This window comes from Sminthopsis crassicaudata, chromosome 5 (genome assembly GCF_048593235.1).
Source record: "Sminthopsis crassicaudata isolate SCR6 chromosome 5, ASM4859323v1, whole genome shotgun sequence".
In the NCBI taxonomy this organism is placed as follows: domain Eukaryota; kingdom Metazoa; phylum Chordata; class Mammalia; order Dasyuromorphia; family Dasyuridae; genus Sminthopsis; species Sminthopsis crassicaudata.
This window is the reverse complement of record NC_133621.1, coordinates 50,359,786-50,379,586: the sequence shown is the minus strand read 5'-3', so window position 1 is coordinate 50,379,586 and position 19,801 is coordinate 50,359,786. Positions and strand designations below refer to the sequence as shown.

Genomic DNA, 19,801 nt, shown 5'->3' with positions numbered 1-19,801 from the left:
TCTCTCTCTCTCTCTCTCTCTCTCTCTCTCTCTCTCTCTCTCTCTCTCTCTCCTCCACATGCACATATACACACATGTATATGTTTCAGACACTTTTGGTGAACATATATTTCCCTTGCATTCCTCTCTTGATTTTGCTGATCAAAACTATTTGTGATTGTATTTATCAAGAAGTATTAAATAATTTGAACATACACATTAGGAGACATCTTACTGGATGATATTTAAAGCTGCATTTGCTCTATCAAACCAATGCTTTTTGTAGTCAACAAACTATAGGTAAAATAGTATCTGGTACTGTTTTGTAACTTTCAGTCAATTGTGTGACTTTTAAAAAATGTCATCTTCTATAGGAGATGGTTTGTAAAAGACTGTCTATTCCTATCTCATATTTTCATCAAGCATGTCTTAGATAACACGTATAAATTATTTTGTAAAGATGAGAAAGTAGGCTTGTGGGTTAATCTGGACTAATATCTAGGATCCCAGTTGGTCTTCCTAGTTCTGCTAAGCCATAATTCGCACAGCTGCCAAAATAATCTTCCAAAAGCACAGATCTGAATCAAACTCTTCAATGGCTCTCTATTCTCTCTAAGATAAAAGAATCTCTCAGCTTGGCATTTAGAGTAATTCACAGTCTAGCTTCAAATGATATTTGCAGATTTATTACATTCCTTCAATATTCTAGTCAAACTGACTTGTTCCTCAAACTGGACATTCATTCTATCTCTTAATTTCCTTTGAGAAACTCACTCTTTCCTTTATCTCTTTCTCTTGGAATCCTTCTATTCCTTCAAGGCCAGACACCAACTCCTATGTGAAGACTTTTTTGATCCCCTTCCATTCACAGTGTTTTCTCTTGTCTCAAATGATCTTGTATTGATTTACCTATGTCCTTTTTGTAGAATACAAGTTCTTTGAGGACAGGGACTAGTTTCTGTATCACCAGAATGTAGCTCGATGCCTTGCAAATGTAAGTTTCTTGATATATATATCTATTTAATTGATTCAGTTGAATATCTTGAGTATCATCCCTCAGTATCTTTATGCCATTTCTGATAGAGGTATCTTCAACATATATTTTGTCTGGTTCAGCTGTTTTTTTCTCCTGTTTATGTTTTCTTTAGTATTATTTTTATTTCCTAGTACAGCACATTGAAAAATATGAAATTAGGTTCTACATCTGGTGGTTCCACTAGTAATTTTGTTATAGAATTATAAGTTTTTTCCATTTTTAATCTTTTTTCCCCTTCTTCCAGTTTTACCCTAAAATGTTTTAGGAATAAACTGGTTTTATTAGGTTTCACGCCAATCTTTCAATAATTTTCTTCTCCTTTCATCACTACTTACATATTTCAAAGGGCAGTACTGTTCATAATCTTTTATATTCTCCTTTGAAAAATTTTACAAACAACTTTAAATTCTAGATTATCACTGCCCTTGACTGCCATATGTTGCCACCTGGCAAAAAGATAAAATATTTTCTGGTTGAGAGGCTTTTTTGGCTGTTTTCTTTCTGTCACTTGAACTTATGTAGGAAATGGTAAACGTAGGAAAAGGACAAGTCTGTCCTTTATCCATTTTCTATTTTTTCTGCATCAGAAGTTTGTTTAAATAAGACTTTCATTTCTTGGTTCAAAGTCATTTGCTATATTTTTATCATTATCCCCTTTGTCCACCTTTGCATTGATGTCATCACATATTAGAATATATAGAGATTTAATTTGGAATTTTAAAAATCAAGCTTTTCTTAGTGTTTTCAAAAAATTCATTAGCTCCTGTCATTGATATATAATCTGCAACTATCTAGAATGAATCTCTTTGCTTATATTAACATTAATAATTTCTTGGATACAGATCCCATAGAAAACTTCCAGCTTCAAGATACCATGTGGGTCTGCATCCACTAAAAGTCATATTTCATGAATTTATGACTTATATATTTTCTTTTTATTAAATAGCTAGAGACATTTAGTGAAATAGAATAATAATTTAGTAGTAGTAGAATTTCCCCCCCATAAACCTGGAGCATATTCTCTCACAAATACACAAGCCATCAATGGGAAGAGTGGACATGCCTAGGGAAAATGTGTGGGGGAACGTACACATAAGTGTGTACTCTGGTCAGAGTACATGCAAGGAAGGCACACATGTAAGGAATGCACATAATCATGAACCATGCATGAAGTGCACACACATAGTGAACAAGTGTGGCCAGGGAACATGCATGAAGAGGCACACACCAGGAAGCCATGTGGCCAGGGACATGTGTGGGGCAAACACACATAGGGACACACATGTTGCCAGGGCAACTCACACCTCCAAAACTGTAGGGCTGCTGATGTCCTCTGGAGAATCATCATGTGGCTCTGATTTCTTCTGGGCTGTTCATCTCTGCTAGGATTGCTCTGCTGGTCTTGTAGTTGCTGCTGGGACTCTCCATGGGGATATGTGAATATGGAGCTTCTCTCTGTGACCAGCTTCTGGGCTTCATCTGTTCCAGGATATGTACTGGCTGTTCTGGCTCCTATCTTCTATGGTGCAGTGACTAGAAAGCCTCTCCCTGATAATCTTAGGCGAATAGCTCTTTTAGTCCATGGCCAAAGATACAAGCTATCACACCTAGCTAAGGGTCTCAAAGGAAAACTAGACAATGTTTCCAGGCTAAAGATTGTGTCTTAACTACTTAGCTTTGGTGGTAAATTGTGGAAAACTGTACTATGAAATTCATTTTGCTGCCAAGATCCTATAGATTTTGCCATGCAAATGAACAAATATAGGGAAATAAGAGCAAAAAGACTAAGTGGGGCTGCTATGAGGTTATTGTCCCATACCTTAAGTTTCTTATTACTAATTCCTGACTTTCATATGAAAATGTGATTGCCCACAAACCTCCAAGGCTTTGAGTAGCCCTATACTCATCATGAGCACTACAATGTGAGATAACTAAAGTATCCTTTGCAGTGATATTCCCTTTAAACTCTAAAGCCAACTTTACCCAAACCTCATTTCGCTCTCCAAGAAGAGTATCTGGGCCATATTTGATAAACTTCTTTAAATCTTCTGATTTTACTTAAAGATGAACTGTTAATATTGATGTGATCCATTTCTATAATATGTCAACTTATTGGTTATTGGATAAGTATTTTACGTCTTGGGCACCAATGGTTAATGTTAATATTATGATACCCTAATGAATTCATGATCTAAACAAAGCAAGTTCTTCCTCCAATGATGCAGATTTAAAACAATTCTTGAATGTTTATAGCCAGTTTAAAAATTTAGTGGTTCTTAGCATGATTTTTCCCTTTTCTTATAACTCTACACCCATCTCTTCTAGAAAGAGTGAGAGCTTACATAGGATTAAGGCACATTTTGTATTTTTTTCTTGGTTTCAGGGGTTGGCCACCTCTTGATTATAAGACTTTTTGTACTTAACTAACCTGATCTTTGGACAACAAACACAAAAGGTCACCTGGATTCCAAACCCTTCCTAGCATGATAAAATCTGTTATAGCTTTTGCTCTATCAGCTTCTAGAAAACAAGGTCACTTTCACACCATTTTTTTTGTTTAATTCCAAAAATATGTAGTGTGACTCACTATAAAAAACAAATATATTTCAGTAGAGACTAAATAAATAGCATAGCTTGCACTTATGCATATCATTTTTTTCAAAAGTATTTAGATGCTGTTATAAATGTCCTTAAAAGCATTTTTATATTAATTCAGCATCATTTTTGTCATCAACCATTTAAAAAATACTTATCGGACTACTCCTGTGATGTTAGTAAGAGGTTCTAATATTTCAAAAACATAACAAAGCCAACAACAACAACTGGGAACAACAGAGCTAAAGGGGACTCTCTAGAGACCTGCTGCTCAATTCTCTTCTTAGCCCTGGCCTATTTAACTGCTTCAACATTGTCTCAAATGATGACACAATAATAATAGTAATGACACAAAAAGCATTTTAAAGATTGCAAATCCCTTTGCACACACTTGCCCATTTGTCCCTCACAACAACCCTTTGAGGTAAATATTATAAGTATATTGTCTCCTTTTTTTTTGAAATGAGGAAAATGAGATTCAGAAAAGTTAAATGACTCGCCCAGAAAATGTTAAGAGGCAAAATCGGAACTATATCTCTAATGACTCCAAATCCAGTGCTCTCTTCACTCTCTGTATCAGTCTGCTATGCTGATCAAATTTACTAAAGACACAAACCTAAGAACGATAGCTAATACATTCAACAACAGAATCAGGATCCAAAAAAAAATTTAACAGGTTGGAATAATGGGTTCAAACTAACAAGATGAGGTATAAATGTCCTTAAGGAAAAGAAACTTTATACAACTTTAAAACTATAGGAAGGAGAAGACCCACAATAAAAGTAGTTTTGTTGTTAATATGAAATCATTGTTTCATTATTAATATGAAAAAGATTTGGAGACAGATGTTGTGTAAATGCAAGCCCAATATGAATGAATGGATCCTAAAAAAAACTAGTGTCATCTTAATGAAGAGAAGCTCAGTGTCCAGAACAAAAGAAGTAATAGTTTCAATGGCCCTTGTGGGTCCATTTAAAAGTACTAAGAAGGGCAAGAAAAAAAATCAGAGTACATGTGCAGGATCTGTCTGAGTAGGACTCAAAGTTGTGTCACAAAAGGAATGATTGAAGGAATTGGTGACAGTTGGCCTAAAAAATACACCATTCTTTAGGGGGAAAAGATTGTCAAAACATCAAAGATGATTGTGTTGATATGATCATTCCCTTCTACTCAATTTTTATGTTATCTCAACTCTTTAGAGAGTTGTCTGAGTCCCAAAGAGACCAAGTCACTTGGCCATGGTCTCTTAGCTGGTAAGTGTCAGAAATAGAATTGAAATGAAATCTTCTCGGTGCCAAATCCAGCACTCCATGCTACTCTATTTTGTTCTTGCTTCTCTTAGCATCTGGAGGTGGAAAAGGGGAAGTAAGGCAGGAAGGTAGACATGGGAGGAGGTATTTGATATCTATCTTCAAACATCCAAAAGATTGTCATTTCTAAAAGGGATTAGACTACTGCAAACTTCCAGAAAATAGAACTAGGAAGAATGGGTAAAAGTTATAGGATAGCTGATTTCAATATCATGTATGGAAGAACATTTTAACAATTAAAATCACACCCTGTTGGAATGTGTTGTCTTGGAGGTCACCATGGAATCAGATACTAGATGATTGACTGTGAGGGATTTCGTAGGGAGGAATCCTGCACTGGACAAAGGATTGGACTAAATGATCTACCTCTAAGATCCCTTTTATCTCTAAGAATTTTTTTAAATTCCCAATTTCCAAATTGATTTCTTCCATAGTATCTCCCACATACTAATAGCAATTATCATAGCAAAATATTTCATTTTCTATTTAAAAACTCTTTTGATTGAAATGATTCTTTCTAAAGATCTTCTCTATTTACAAAAGAGAAACTTCTAAAACTCAGGCAATAGTACTATCTAAAACCTTGCTACAGAATAGCCTCAAAGAAATTTTAAAGATACTCACAGAATAACATCTCGAAAACGCATATGTCCATTCACTATTAGATAAGCACCAAATCGAAAACAACCGGCATAGGAAAAATACATAAATGCCTGGGAAATACTAAAAGTGATTCCATAGATATGGGCTTTCCGCACAGAATTTCTGAAAAGGAAGACCAAAAAAAAAGTTGTTTTTTTTTTTTTTTTAAATTTATAACAATTGCCTCATTCTTCTTTCTTAACAAGATCACCTGAGGATTCAAAATTAGAAGGACCCAGGTATGAATTCTGGTTCTATTATAAACTAATGGTGAGCCTGGGTAAGTCATTAACTTCTCTGGTCCTCAGTTTCTTCATCAGCTTAAAGTTTAATTCCCATTAATGTATGGACTTCATGACTCAAACATCTATAGGCTTTCTTTTAAAAATGAATATCACAAAAATACAAATGCCTATAGCTACAAACTAGAAGTCCTTCATAATGTAAAAATTAATTTTTAAAAATTTACATTAATTTATATACTTTAAAGTACCACATAAGGATTAGTTGTTTTAAATTTTGGAATTTTGGAATTTTGAAGGAATTGGTGACAGTTGGCCTAAAAAAATACACCATTTGGGTCAACATTATAGCACAAAGTGTAAATTTTCCATTGTTCCTTAATTTTCCTGGACTCTCAATCAGACTGAAACATGAGTATAATTTTTAGGATCAAATTTCAGATGGATACTGGAAGAATTTCTGGGCATGCGCCATTGCTCTATAGAAGAAATAATAAACTATCACCAGAGTGATGTCATCCCCATAACTAAGGGAAACCTTACTATCTGAGGGTCCCTCTTGAGTGTGTTCAACTACCTTATTCCAGGTGGAAGGGCTCTTATTTTTTTCTATGTCATAAACTCTTAGGCAGTTTGGTGACTCTTACAGACTCCTTCCTCAAAATAATATTTTCAAATGTATGAAATAAAATTTCATTATGATAAATAAATAAATAAATGATAATGAATTAAATGAGATTATAGTTGAAAGCACTTAGCACAGGAACTTAAAAATGCTTATCCCTTGTAGGTAGGATTTTAAATATAGTTATCAAAATATTTTTAAAAACAAGCTTCCTAATCACCAGATTGAGAACATCTTTTCTAAGTCAGGAACCCTTCAAAGGAGGAATTGTAGCTTATTAAATTTTTATGGCTTCCTCAGCAAGCAGCACTACATTTTACATAAAGAAAAGTGTCAAATATTTGATGAACTAAACTGTTTAATGCACAAAAATATGCTATAGAGGAAGTGAGTAGAGTTTATAGCCTTCCTATTGGCATATAATATTAATGAGGAAAGCATCTGGAAAATGTTCTGATTTCAAAGAAGAGGATGAAAATTGATTGTAGAAACTGTATAAATGCACTTGAAATTGTTTTCTGGAAATTTAAAAAATGTGTAATTTCAAAAACAATTTGAGAAATAATGACTACTAAAAATCATCATAAATTCATCGCAAACAAGCCATTGTTTAGGTAATTTTAAATCATGTCTGACACTTTTGTTATGCCACAGTTTTTTTTAATTGTTCTGCCCCAATTTCCCTGAATTGTTCTGCCTCAATCTCCCTGGTTGCAACCCCCTTTCTGACCATTAGAACTGATATAAATTAAGACAGAGATAACTAGCCTGACCATTAGCATTCCATAGAGCCATAAATTATAGATAGGTTATTTAGAGATAGATAGGTAAATATATCTCCTATCTCAGACTCAGTGGCTCCTAACCTCTCCCTCTTATCAGAATTTATGATCATTATCCCCAATCTGTCAGAACCGAATTTATGGTCCATTCCTGAAAATTCCCACTCACCAGGGCTCTCCTCCCTCCCCTTTTGTCTCTCCTGATCACTGGAGCCCTATAAAAAATCTCTGGAATTGTTCACTCATTGCTGAATGGTTTGAGACTTGAGTCCCATTCAGTCTGCTGGAGTCAACATGGATCCTGTTTTGCCCCCAGCACAATCTCTCCCTTTCAAATAAAATATTAAAAACTCTCTAATCTCTGTCTTGCTTCAGTTTCTCCAACATTACACTTTGTGATCTCATTTGTAGTTTTCTTGGCAAAGATATTGAAGATATTTGCCAATTCCTTTACCAGCTCATTTTTACAGATGAGGGAACTGAGGCAAACAGGATTAAGCGACTTGCCCAGGTCACACAGCTAGTGTTTGATGTCAGATTTGAACTCATAAAGATGAGTGTTCCTGACTCCAGGCCTGCTACTCTATCCACTACAGTGGCACCTAGTTACCCCTGGAACAAGTCGTAGGAAGATAAATTCATTTTTTAAAAAAGACTCCTCCTTAATTAGAATTCATAACACTATGTACCTACCTCATTCTAGTTTTCATAAAGTACTTTGTACATTTATTTACTCCCTAATAACCTACTTAGGAAGATGACTTTTAACATTCATTTTTGATAGACTTTTCTTTCTTTTGTCTGTGTTCCCACTGCCTAGTATATATTAAATATTGGATGAATAAATGAAATTGTATTTGTATTTGTATGAAATGAAATGAAAGTGTAATTGTACACTGATACCTAAACTTTGGAATCTCTGCAATTATACTGGTTTAGAGTTACTCTTTTCCTACAGGATGAAAGACTTAAATTTGCCAAAGAACATAAGCCTGTTTGATGAAGATTGCTTCATCAGAATGGAGATGGAGTATATACACCATCCAGATTTAAAACCAAATAATTATTCAGTTCCCCAATGCCTCTTGATCACAGGGTTGTAATTTTCCTGGTCCATTTATATTACATTTCAGGATTTAGCAGGAAATAGCATTTTTCTTACAACTGTTCTGTGAACTAGGGAATGTAAGTGTTATTATGAAGATTTTACAAATGGGGAAACTAGGGTTAAGTTATTTATTCAAGATCAAATGGCTAGTAAACAGCAAGAGTAGAAGTAGATATCCAGCCTGGATTTTTGAGTAGTAATCTATAGTTCTCGCTTTTAACATACTCTCTTCTGTTACATTTTTAAAAAAATCTTAAAAAAAAAAATCTACCCATTATAATGGCTCCATATGCTTAACAGTATTAGCACACTAAAGAAATATAATGTTCATCCAAAATATAATGTTCACCCCTTTTAAAGCAAAACATAGGCACTTACTAAATGTTGTGTTTATTTATTACCTGTAGGGCCCATTCAAATTTTCTCCATACATTGACTCGAATTTCCTTTCTTGGGTCAACGACACAACTGTCCTTATATTGTCTATTGCCTCTGTTGCAATCTGTAACATAGATCAGATCCTCATTAAAAGAAATAATATTACATTATAATATATTGTACAGTTATTATAAAGTTTTTTATTAATAATTATTAGTCTGTGCCTATGGTTTTATAGAGAACACCTCTCATACTCATATATACAGATCAGCAATTTAGGAAATATTAGGAGTCTAGGGAACTCTAGACTTTGGGGCTTAAGTGATTAGCTACAGTCCCCAAAGTTACTCTGTATCAGAGGCAGAAAAATGAATACAGGTCTGATTCCAAAACTGATCTTTTGCCCATTACACTACTATACTGCCTTATATAAATATTATATTACAATAAGATGAAAAGCTTTATGATTATCATGGTAACATTTTAACAAGTCAAAGATCTATGATTTCATCAGTGAAGCAATTCCTTTTACCAAAGTAAGTTACCACCTTAGTAGAAATTAAGTGTAATAAGGCTAAAAGGCATCTCCCAGGCCACGTAGATGATAAGGAGGATTAGGAAAGGTTCTCAAAGAAACTAAAACTCCCAAAGGGCAAGACTAAAAGTGTCAGTTACTTGCTTCACTCAGGCTGGCCCTAGTGAGGTATAAGGGGTGGGGCAGTGGATCACTTAAATTAATTCAATTTGAATAATTGAGTAGTGCAATGAAATGTCTTGGATTTAGGGGATCAGAGTTGCAATCTTGGCTCTGTTATCTACTAGATGGGAGATTTAATCTGATTCATCATCCATAAAATGAGATTAATACTATCTGTTTTGTGGGTTCCTAAGGTCTAACAATTAGATAATATATGAAAAGTGTTACATTTTACCACTAAGGAACTCAGCCCAGAAAATCTAAATCATTTGTCCAAGGAGGGAGTGTGAGCCTTTGATTCTAGTTGGCACAGTAGATAGAGCACTGGACAGTAAGCCCTGAGTTCAAATCTTGCCTCAATCACTTACTAGCTGTGTGATCCTGACAAGGTCACTTAATAACCTTGTTTGCTTCAGTTTCCTCATCTGTAAAATAAGCTGGAGAAGGAAATGACAAACCAGTATTTTGCCAAGAAAACCCCAAATGGGATCATGAAGAATCAAATCTGACTTGACTGAATAATAACAACATTTAATATAGTGCTTTCAGTCTTGCAAAGTATTTTTTAGTTATTTTCTCATTTCACCTTCCCAATATAATCCTGAGATAAATTCCCATCTTACAGATGAGGAGATCAATATATATAAAAGCAGGATCACATGAGGCAGGATTTTAATTCACTTCTTCTTGATTCCAAGTCTAATGCTTTATCCAATATTAACAGGTAATATTATTATTAGGGATAATATTAATTAGTAGTATCATTAGTTTTTTTTAAAAAGCACATAGATTGTAAGGATGTATCAACAATTCCTATTATATGCTTATTTTTCTGTGTAAACCTAAAACCTGAACCCTTTAACTCAAGCTAGTTTTCAATGTCCAACAAAAGTTTGAAAGCCTTAAAAACTGGTAAGGATAAAAGAGATACTTGATGTACATAGCTACAATTAATTGTCATAATTCCTGCCTAGAGCAACAGAAAGAAAATTCTTCCTGGAATCAGAAAGCCATGTGTGCTACCTTTGGCCCATATCAGCTTTGTGATTATGGATAAATCACAACCTCTCAGTGCATCAGGTGACATTTAAGATTGTTAATTTATGGATAAATTAGTGGCCTACATATCTATATATAAGAAGTTTACCATGGTGATAAAATCACAGATTCAAAATCCAAAAATTAAAATTCTCCCCAAACCACATTCTGAAGTTGGGGATGCAGATCAACAGAGAATGTTTCAGTCAGGAAGAAAGACTTTCAGGAGATGGAGGAGGACCTTGTCACCAAACAGACCCTGAGTTTATCAGTAGCAATTCATCAGGTGAGATTTTGACTAGTTGATACTCTGAGTTTTGAAAGTCTGTAACTATTCCTTTGTATCTGGATTGATTATTTTCCACTGGTAGAAAACTCAGTATATTATCTTCAGGTCCCTACAATGATAAGCCATACTCTCCATTCCTAGAGAGCCATCCTCTATTCTTAATGGAATAAGGGCAGTTAGCCTCCAAATTGTCTGGTGAAAAGGCTTTCACCTCTCTGGAGAGTCAGAAGAGAGGCTTTATTTATTTATAAGTATTAGTCTTCTGATCTTTTCCTGGGGGATTACACTATGGAACTCAATCTTAAATGGTGCTAAACAGCTTCCCGTGAAAGCCCCAAGCCAAATAGAAGCCTGAAACTCTTGTCTTAATCTGAATCCAATTATCAGACATTTTTCACCCTTCTCTTTCACTGATAAGAATTTTAAAAGCCTCTTCCAGACCTGCCTGCAGATTCTAGCAGCCTTGGCCCTTTGCCACTATCCTATTTCTTGCTACATTAGAAATTTTCTTTCTTTTGCACCAATTTATCGTTGTCACTCATGGGATTCTTGGACTCAGATCTAGCCTATCTCTCCCCACTTCCAGATCCCCTTCAGGGCTCACTTCAATTCAACAAGTATTGATTAAGCCTTTAAGATTGCCAGGTACTATACTAGATGAAATAACATCAGAAGAGTCAGCTCTTGTCTAAATTTCCCTCTGCTAAGTTGATTGGTTACTCTTACCATCATTTTGGTGGCCAACTCCATAGTTCTGGAGACTCGTGAAAAAGAACCAATTCATATACAAAGAAATAGTCACACACATTCCTAACTCAAAGCATCAACTTGTCAAATTCTTGCCCGATGAATCGCTACTAATAAACTCAGGACCTCTCCAGTGACAAAGGTCTTCTTCCATTTCCTGAAAGTCATTCTTCCTGACCATAGCATTCTGTTGATATATATATATAATGTCAACAGTACAATCCAATTCTATGGTGAGAACTGGTAAGAAGAGTAAAAATATATATTTTAAAATATAGCTCAGGAATGAGAAATAAAAATATCCGAGACTTGTGAACTACTTGGAATCCTTAGATACCTACATTTCTTCAGTCATTGTTAATTGCAATAAATAATATTATCCAAAGTAATGGACTATGTTACATAAATTGCAATCAGCCACCACAGATAATTGCTAAGACTTAAAAGACATGAAGTTTCTTTCTTTCTTTTTTTTTTTTTTTTTAAGTTTTTATTTACCAGATAGATGCATGGGTAATTTTACAACATTGACAATTGCCAAATCTTTTGTTCTAATTTTTCCCCTCCCCGCCATGGCAGGTTGACCAATACATGTTAAATATGTTAAAGTATAAATTAAATACAATATGTGTATACATATATTGTATACATGAGGTTTCATCAGACTCACCTTTCCAGCAGCTTCCAGTTCCTTTTTGTCTCTTTTAGCATTTCCAGCCAACATTTTCATTTCAATGATTCCTGATACAGCAATGATTGGAACAACTGATAATAGCAAAAGGGTTAATTGCCAACCGTATACAAATGATATGATTATCCCAGTCCCAAGGTTTGCTGTATTCTGAGCAATCAAAGCCAGCCTGCTACCTGTAGCCTGAAAGGGAAAGAAGGAAGCATCTGTGTTCCATGTTCCAAGCAAATGAGCTTAATCATTGATTCATTCAACAAGCATTTATTAAGCCCCCAAAATATATGCCAGGTACTGGGTACAAAGACATACCAAGATAATAACAAAATAGTCCCTGCTTCAAGGTTCTATCATTCTATTCAGGGAAAATAAATTGGACACAAATAAGTAAGCATAAAATCTAGACAATTGTATAAATTAAGGAAATATATTGTCAAGCTATAATAGACAGGAAAAATTAGAGATGATCACTCAAATAAATTCAAAGTAAGTTCAAGTCTGATGGGTCATAGGTGGCTGGGTAGCCCTAACAACTGTGAATATCTAGAAAGGCTTCATGTAAGAGAAGACATCTGAGCTAAATCAAAGTAAGCAAGAGCTTCTAAGAGACAGAAAAATGAGAAACCACATTTTAGACATGGGGAACAGCAGGTGCAAAGGCTTGGAGAGGTATAGACTGACTTTAAAGAGAACAGGTAAACTAGTTTGGCTAGAAAATAGACTGTGTATAGAGGGGGAAGTGAGAGCAATAAACTGAGATTAGATTAGAAAGGTGGAAGTTCTCTAAATAATAAGCCATGGATTTTGTACTTCATTTTTGGAGGCAATAGTCTACTGGAAATGTGGAGCAGCCAGGGTGGAGCAATAGATAGTGCATAAAGCAACTAGATGCACCCTGGTGTATAGACCTCCAGGCTTTGAGTGAGGAAAAACTCATCTTTCTGAATTTAAACCTGGCCTCTGACACTTAACTTACTAGCTGTGTAACCCTAGGTAAGTCATTTAACTCTGCCTCAGTTTCCTCATCTGTAAGATGACACCTATCTTCCAAGATTTTTACAAATGAGATAACATTTGTCAAGCATCTAGTTCAATACCTGTAAATGTTAACTATTATTAGCTATTATTATTCTCAAGCAAAGCAGAGACATGGTTGTACCTGTGTTTATGGGATATCAAACTGTCAGTTGTGATACTGGGGGCTGACTTGGAGGCTGCTTCAATACTCTAGGTGCAAGGTGATAGGGACTTAGGGTTTGAATGGAGAGATGAAGATAATTTGGAAGATGTTTTTAGTCGTATATGACAATTCTTGACTCCATTTGGGGTTTTCTTGGCAGAGTGGTTTGCCATTTCCCCTCCAGCATTAAGTGATTTGCCTGGAGTCACACAACTAATAAGTATCTGAGGTTAGATTTTAATTCACTAAGAAGAATCTTCCTGATTCAAAGTCTTTCTTTCTTTGCATCTCCCAACTGCCCATGAAAACTCCTTGCTAAAATTGGCAAGACACAACAAATGAGTGCATATGGGAAGAAAGGGAGGAAGGATAGGGAAAGGAGAAAGAGAGAGATTAGAGAGAGATGAACTGAAGATGATTCTGTATGAATCCCTGAGCAGATAGATTCTGTATCTTCTCTGAGACTTGATTTACTTTGATTACAGTAGATCCCCAAATTGTTTTACCACATCATAGCGCCATGATGCTATATCAGTGGTTCTAGTAGAAATTTCTCTCCTGCTTCCTTAAACTCACATTCTAGTCTCTTGCCTCTCTTCTTATGGATGGGTGGTAAAGAAGTCAATATCTCCTATTAAGGAAATAAACTCAGAGCATCTTGGAGTGGGTTAATTTTAGAGGATATAAATTTCAATGAAGACCAAAGAATCCCTTTTATAGCATTCCTGACAACAGTAAGAATGGAGCCAGTCTCTGTTTGAGGGCTTCTAATGATGGAAAAACCTACCTAGAGGGGAAGAAAACCCATTCTAGTTTTGGACATCTCTAATCAAAAAAAATATTTTCCTCATATTGGCTCTTATGTGCCTCCCTGGATTTTCCAACATCAACATCTGAGGATAAGCAAAACCTACCAACAGCCTTTGAAATATTGAAATATTTAAGCTAATCAGCCAATAAGCATGTGTTAGCAGGTAAAAGCACTGGGGAGACAAAGAAAGGCAAAATATAATCCCAACTCTGAAAAAGCTCACAGTCTATGGGACAGACAATGTGCAAACAATTATTTACTAACAAGCTACATACAGGATAGGTTGAAGATGATCACTAGAGAACAGATATTGGAATTAAGGAGGATTGGGAAAGGTTTCCTATGGGAGGTAATATTTTAGATGACACTTGAAGGAAGTGAGAAAAACCAGGAGGGAGAGATGAGGAAAATGAGAATATAGGAATACATTGAATTGGGAGATAAAGTGTCATATTCAAGAAACAGCAAGAAAACCAGTGTTACTGAGTCACAAAGTATGTGGGGACATAAGGAGGTTGGAAAGGTGGGGGAAGGGAGAGCTTATAAAGATTCTGAATACCAGAAAATTTTACATTTGATCCTAGAGGTGACAGGTAGCAAATGGAATTTATTGACTTGGGAAGTGATGGGGAACAAATGGAATTTATTGACATGACCAGAATTGTATTCTAGGAAGATCACTTTAGCAAGTTGAGCAGAGGGATAGACTCCAGTGGGGAGAGCTGAAGGCACTGCAAAATTTCTGGTGTGAGGTAAGGAGGGAGGTATATGAGGTCATATGCAAGAGACAAGAATGAATTTAAAAGGGGAAGATAATGAATTCAGTTTTATACTTGATGAGCTTAAGCTATCTGTGGAACATCTAGTTCTAGTTGTCTGAAAGCAGCGATTACATTGCTATAAACCTTTCCTGTCTCCAGGCTGAACACACAGTTCTTTCAGTTAAAGGTCATATAGCATGATTTGTACTTCCCTATTATCCTGGCCACTCTTCTTTGAACTGGTTCTGATTAGTCAAATTCTTTCTTAAAATGTAGCGCTCGCAACTTGGGACAATACTTCATGTAAGAACCTTCTAGGGCAGAATGCAATGGAAAAATTATTTCTCTCATTTTTTAAACTGTATTCCAATGAATGTACTTTAAGTTTACATTAATATTTCTGGTTTGACACATCATTATACTGGTGACTCATTAATTATGATAATAATAATAGCATTTATTTAGAGTTTTAAGGTTTGCAAAGAACTTTGGCTTTGTGTATGTTAATTAATTTGATTCTTGCAACAACCCCAGGAGCTGGTGTTTGTATTATCCCTATTTTTCAGATAGGGAAACTGAGGCACCAAGATGTTGTCAAGAGATTCATATAAATGACAAATCCAGGATCACATAGCTAGCGAGTGGTTGAGGCATTATCTGAATTCAGGTCTTCCCTGACTCCAAATCTAAGAGGATTTGTATGCAGCTATCATGTTCAAGATTTTTTTTTATATAAATTGTTTTCTAATCATTTCTTATCCACTTTGTGCAGTTGGTTGTGTTTTTTTTTAAACTCAAATGTGGGATTTTACCTTTATCCTAATTAAATGGCTTCCTTTTTTTGGAATTCATTGATTCTGGTCTAATAGGAAGGAGGGAATAAATGGACTGAAAACATGCTATTGATTTAAAGGAATTTGCATAGTACCAAGAGAAATTTACCTTTTATTACTCTGTATATGATTTCAATTTACTTAGCTGTGCTTTATTTCCCTGTAGAATGTGAGCTCCTTGGGGGGCAGGAAATATTTCAGCTTTTATATATTCCAACCACCTAATACTTTGTATTGATTGAATTGAATTAAAATGACAAATATTAAAACATCCATTAGATCAACATTCCCTGAAAAGATGGAGTGCTGTAGAAATCACCCCAAAAGTGAAAATTCTACTGCATATTGATTTCTAGCCATATCAAAGGTAAGAAGAGGTTTGGCAGAGAATAGGTTACATACTCCTTGGACTTGGGAAGCATCAGTTGCAAGTCTTGTCGAAAGTGCACCAGTACTGTTCTTAGGATCATCAAACCAACTCATGTCCTATAACAAAGCCAAACAATAGCCTTTAAATCTTGAAAAAAAGTATTTGGTCCTGTTCTATGATATCATAAGTGTGTGAAACCCTTAGTATGGAAACTTCCCCCACTAATGTGAATGGGGAATTCACTTGTAGCATCATCTTAGAATATCACCTGGGATGCTGAGTGCTTAAATAACTTGCCCATATTCACAAAGTCAGAATTTGATAGAAGCACAATTTGAATCCAGTTTCCAAGATTGGCAATCTAGCCACTATATCGTATTGCCTCACCACTCTTGAAATAGTAAAATAATGCTCCTCACTTTCCAAACAACAAGTCTCAACTCCTAAAGCAAGAACAGTATGCACATAATGGACACCTGATTAATAAGAACATAAAAGATTGCAGCATCCATTTTTGACCCTGTGGGATGTATTCAAAGATTCCATTGCCATGCTATAATCTACATACACCCTCAATGTTGGTTTGAGAAAAAGCAGCCAAGATTACTTTGGGGAGAAGGGTGAGGGTTTGGCTAATACTAAACATACTTCTTGGACTTGAGAAGCATCCCTCCTAAGTAGAAGTTATACAGGCAGTTAGATGTTGGTATGTATGTATGTATGTATGTATGTATATATATGCAGATAGAGAAAAATATTGAACTTGTAACAATGAACTTGATGTCACAAAATCTGAATTCCAGTTCTAGCCCTTTCACTTACTATCTGTGTGAGTTGGTCAAGTCATTTAATTACTTGAACCTCAGTTTCTTCATCTGTAAAATGAGAGGGTTGGAGAAGATGGTTTTTAAGATCACTATCCATTATAGCCACTAATATAGTGATTATTTCTAGTTCTGGAGTTCTCCTTTCTTTGGTATAAAACCCCAAAGATTTTTTGGTGGATGAGGGAGAGAAAAAGTAATAAAGAGGTCAATTTACAGAGCTGAGCATTATTTATCCACTCCACTATCTGACTACTGTATTTTAGATTATAGGTCTTAATAAAATTTCTAATGAGGTCCCTGGAGTACAAGCTGCTTCTTTTCTTGAAAATACCAAGTCCAGAAAATCTATTTTTCTCATTTTAACTTATACCTTTTCTCTGCACACACACATTAATAATATAAATGGTGTGGGAGAGATATATATTTGCGGATATGTTAATGTGCAGAAGGATTCTCAGGCTCAAACATACCCAGAAGAATGTAAGAGTGAATCCAAAAAATAGAAGAGAAATACCTGTCGTAGCATGGCCTTAAAAGCCATAAACCGAAGTCTTGTTGTAAGGATCTCCCCAGCTTTTCCAAATGTAAATCCCTGATTGAGAAGAAAAGAAAAAAAGGACACAATCTTTATTTTCCCCAGGTCTCAGGATTAAACTTCTCAAATGCAGACACCTATATATAACTTTCACCATCCAAGAAAATTCTGGTCTTTTAGAAGAACTCTACCGTCAGTAATAATCCAAATTAATGAATATTCTAAAACAAGTTTCTGGTTGCTTCTAATGGTGTTTGAATTGAGTGTTTTTATATCTTCAAATCTCAAGTTTGTATCAGAATTCCAGGCCTAGAAGAGACTTTGAAAGACTGTTGATTTGATACTCTTTCGGGCCTTAGTCACACCCAAACTGTTCTGAATGTTTATTGTCTGCCCCATTTTTAAAGACTTTTGCATAAGATTTCATTTTATGTTAGGTACCACTTTTAATAAAAACAAGACACAATGAGTCAGAAGTTAGAAAATAAGACAGGATGAGTCAGTCATAGAGACTCAAGTTCAACCCCTGCCTCTGACACATATTGGGTGTGTGACTGTTGTACACTCACTTACTCCTTCAATGCTCCAAGAAACTATGAATAATAGTAAAAGTTTCAGAGTAAATATCTGAGCACACTGGTTAGGCCATACAAGTTCTTCTTCCCTTTAGAAACTGGTTTGCATTTACAATTTTTTTTCTAATGAGAGTTGTTTTTCTTAATTATTATTTCTAAAAATTATCTCTTTTGTTTTTCTATTATCTTCATTCACCCAAAACATCCTTCCTTTTTCATTCCACTATAAACCCATCTCTTATAACAAACTATTTTTAAAAATATACAAAACTAATTAAAAATCCACCAAGTCTAGTGTTCCATTCAGAACTTTGTTCCCATAGTACACTATTGTTCACAAAGAAAGGAATAATTGGATAAAAAAAAATTGGATAACTTTTGTTTTGATTCCATTATTATCTCCATATGGAATCACCACTTCCCAGCCCTGAATCACTCCCTTGTAACAATAAAATTAAGCAAAACCAACAAGATATTTGTACCCAGGTTGGACACACACACACACACACATACACACACACACTGCTCCTACAGATCCCCCACTGCTGAGGGGGCTGAGAGAAAAGATGTATGTTTAATTATCTCTTCTCTAGGGCTAAGATTAAACATTCCAAATACTGAGCTGATATCCAAAATGCATTTTGCAATTTCAGTTAACCTGAAGGATTTGGAAGGGCCACTTGGTTCTTAGGCTGTCCCATAAAGGCATGTAAATATTTAAAAGCAAAGTAAGAAATAGATAATCTGGCACCTACCTGGAGGAAAAAAGTAAAGAAAGAAATAATTCCAAGCCCTAAAAAGAGCAATGAGAACATATTGCACTTCTGCTGCTTTACTTCATCATCCCCTGGTCCAAAAATCTATAGAAGACCAAAGAAGAAACCCACTTGGATTAGTTGCCTGTTCTTCTGAGTTAGTTTTTTTTTTCTGATCTAAACAATAATATTTGGGATACATATCAGAAACTAAGACCTGATAAAATATAGATTTATTAAAAGATGAAAGTGGTTTTGGAATAATATCACCTTTTGCTGTTGTTTCACTGGTATAGAGAAAACTCTTGCTGTGGACAATCTGGATGGTGGCTGGGAAAGAACACTGAATTTGGAATCAAAGAGCCTCAATTGTGTTCCTCACCATCTGTATGACTTTGGGCACATTTGGGGAAGTTCTTACATGTCTCTCCATCACAGTTTCATCACCTGTACAATGAGGGAGTTGAATCTGATGGTCTTTAAAGATAGTGAGGGGGACTCCCCATTATGGAGGCAAATCAGTTATCACCTTCTATCTTCAAGGTTTAAAGAATTGTCTGGGCTACCTTAAGGCCAACTGACTTAATCTGAGTCATCCAACCAGTATGTGTAAGAGGATCTGACCATACATTTTCCTGACCCCAGAACTAGCACTATGATTTATACCTGCCATATGTCTAATCCAAATTTATCTCAGATTACTGAATTAATCCAATGTTATATAATTTTATTTAAAAGTATTTCATAAACCTTAAAACATTTTATAAAGGCAAGTTGTTGTTGACTATCATTATTATCCTTTATGGCATCAAGATCACACTTCAGATAGGGTGCTGGATTTGAAGTGAGAAGCACTTGAATTCCAAGCCTGCTTCAAATACTTGCTAGCTATGTGACACAGAACAAGGCACTTATCTCTATCTTAGTTTCCTCTTCTGTAAAATGGATTAATAATTGGCCTACCATATAGTACGATTGTATCAAATGAGATAGCTACA

The 19,801-nt window shown here is 35.2% G+C and overlaps 1 protein-coding gene across 7 annotated transcripts in view; it reads right to left on the bottom strand.

Moving 5' to 3' along the window:
• LOC141542352 (phosphatidylcholine translocator ABCB4) overlaps positions 1–19,801 on the bottom strand; it is a 109,258-nt gene that overhangs the window by 18,279 nt on the left and 71,178 nt on the right. For 6 of the 7 annotated variants that reach the window (XM_074266647.1, XM_074266652.1, XM_074266646.1 and 3 more), the window contains 6 exons: positions 18,804–18,908; positions 17,453–17,530; positions 16,144–16,227; positions 12,139–12,342; positions 8,721–8,821; positions 5,545–5,685 (listed from right to left, as the gene is read on the bottom strand). In XM_074266647.1, coding sequence (XP_074122748.1) covers positions 5,545–5,685; positions 8,721–8,821; positions 12,139–12,342; positions 16,144–16,227; positions 17,453–17,530; positions 18,804–18,908 — 713 coding nt within the window. Of the gene's footprint in view, positions 1–2,368; positions 2,572–5,544; positions 5,686–8,720; positions 8,822–12,138; positions 12,343–16,143; positions 16,228–17,452; positions 17,531–18,803; positions 18,909–19,801 lie in introns of those variants that run through there. The other variant, XM_074266650.1, reaches the window with a different exon arrangement.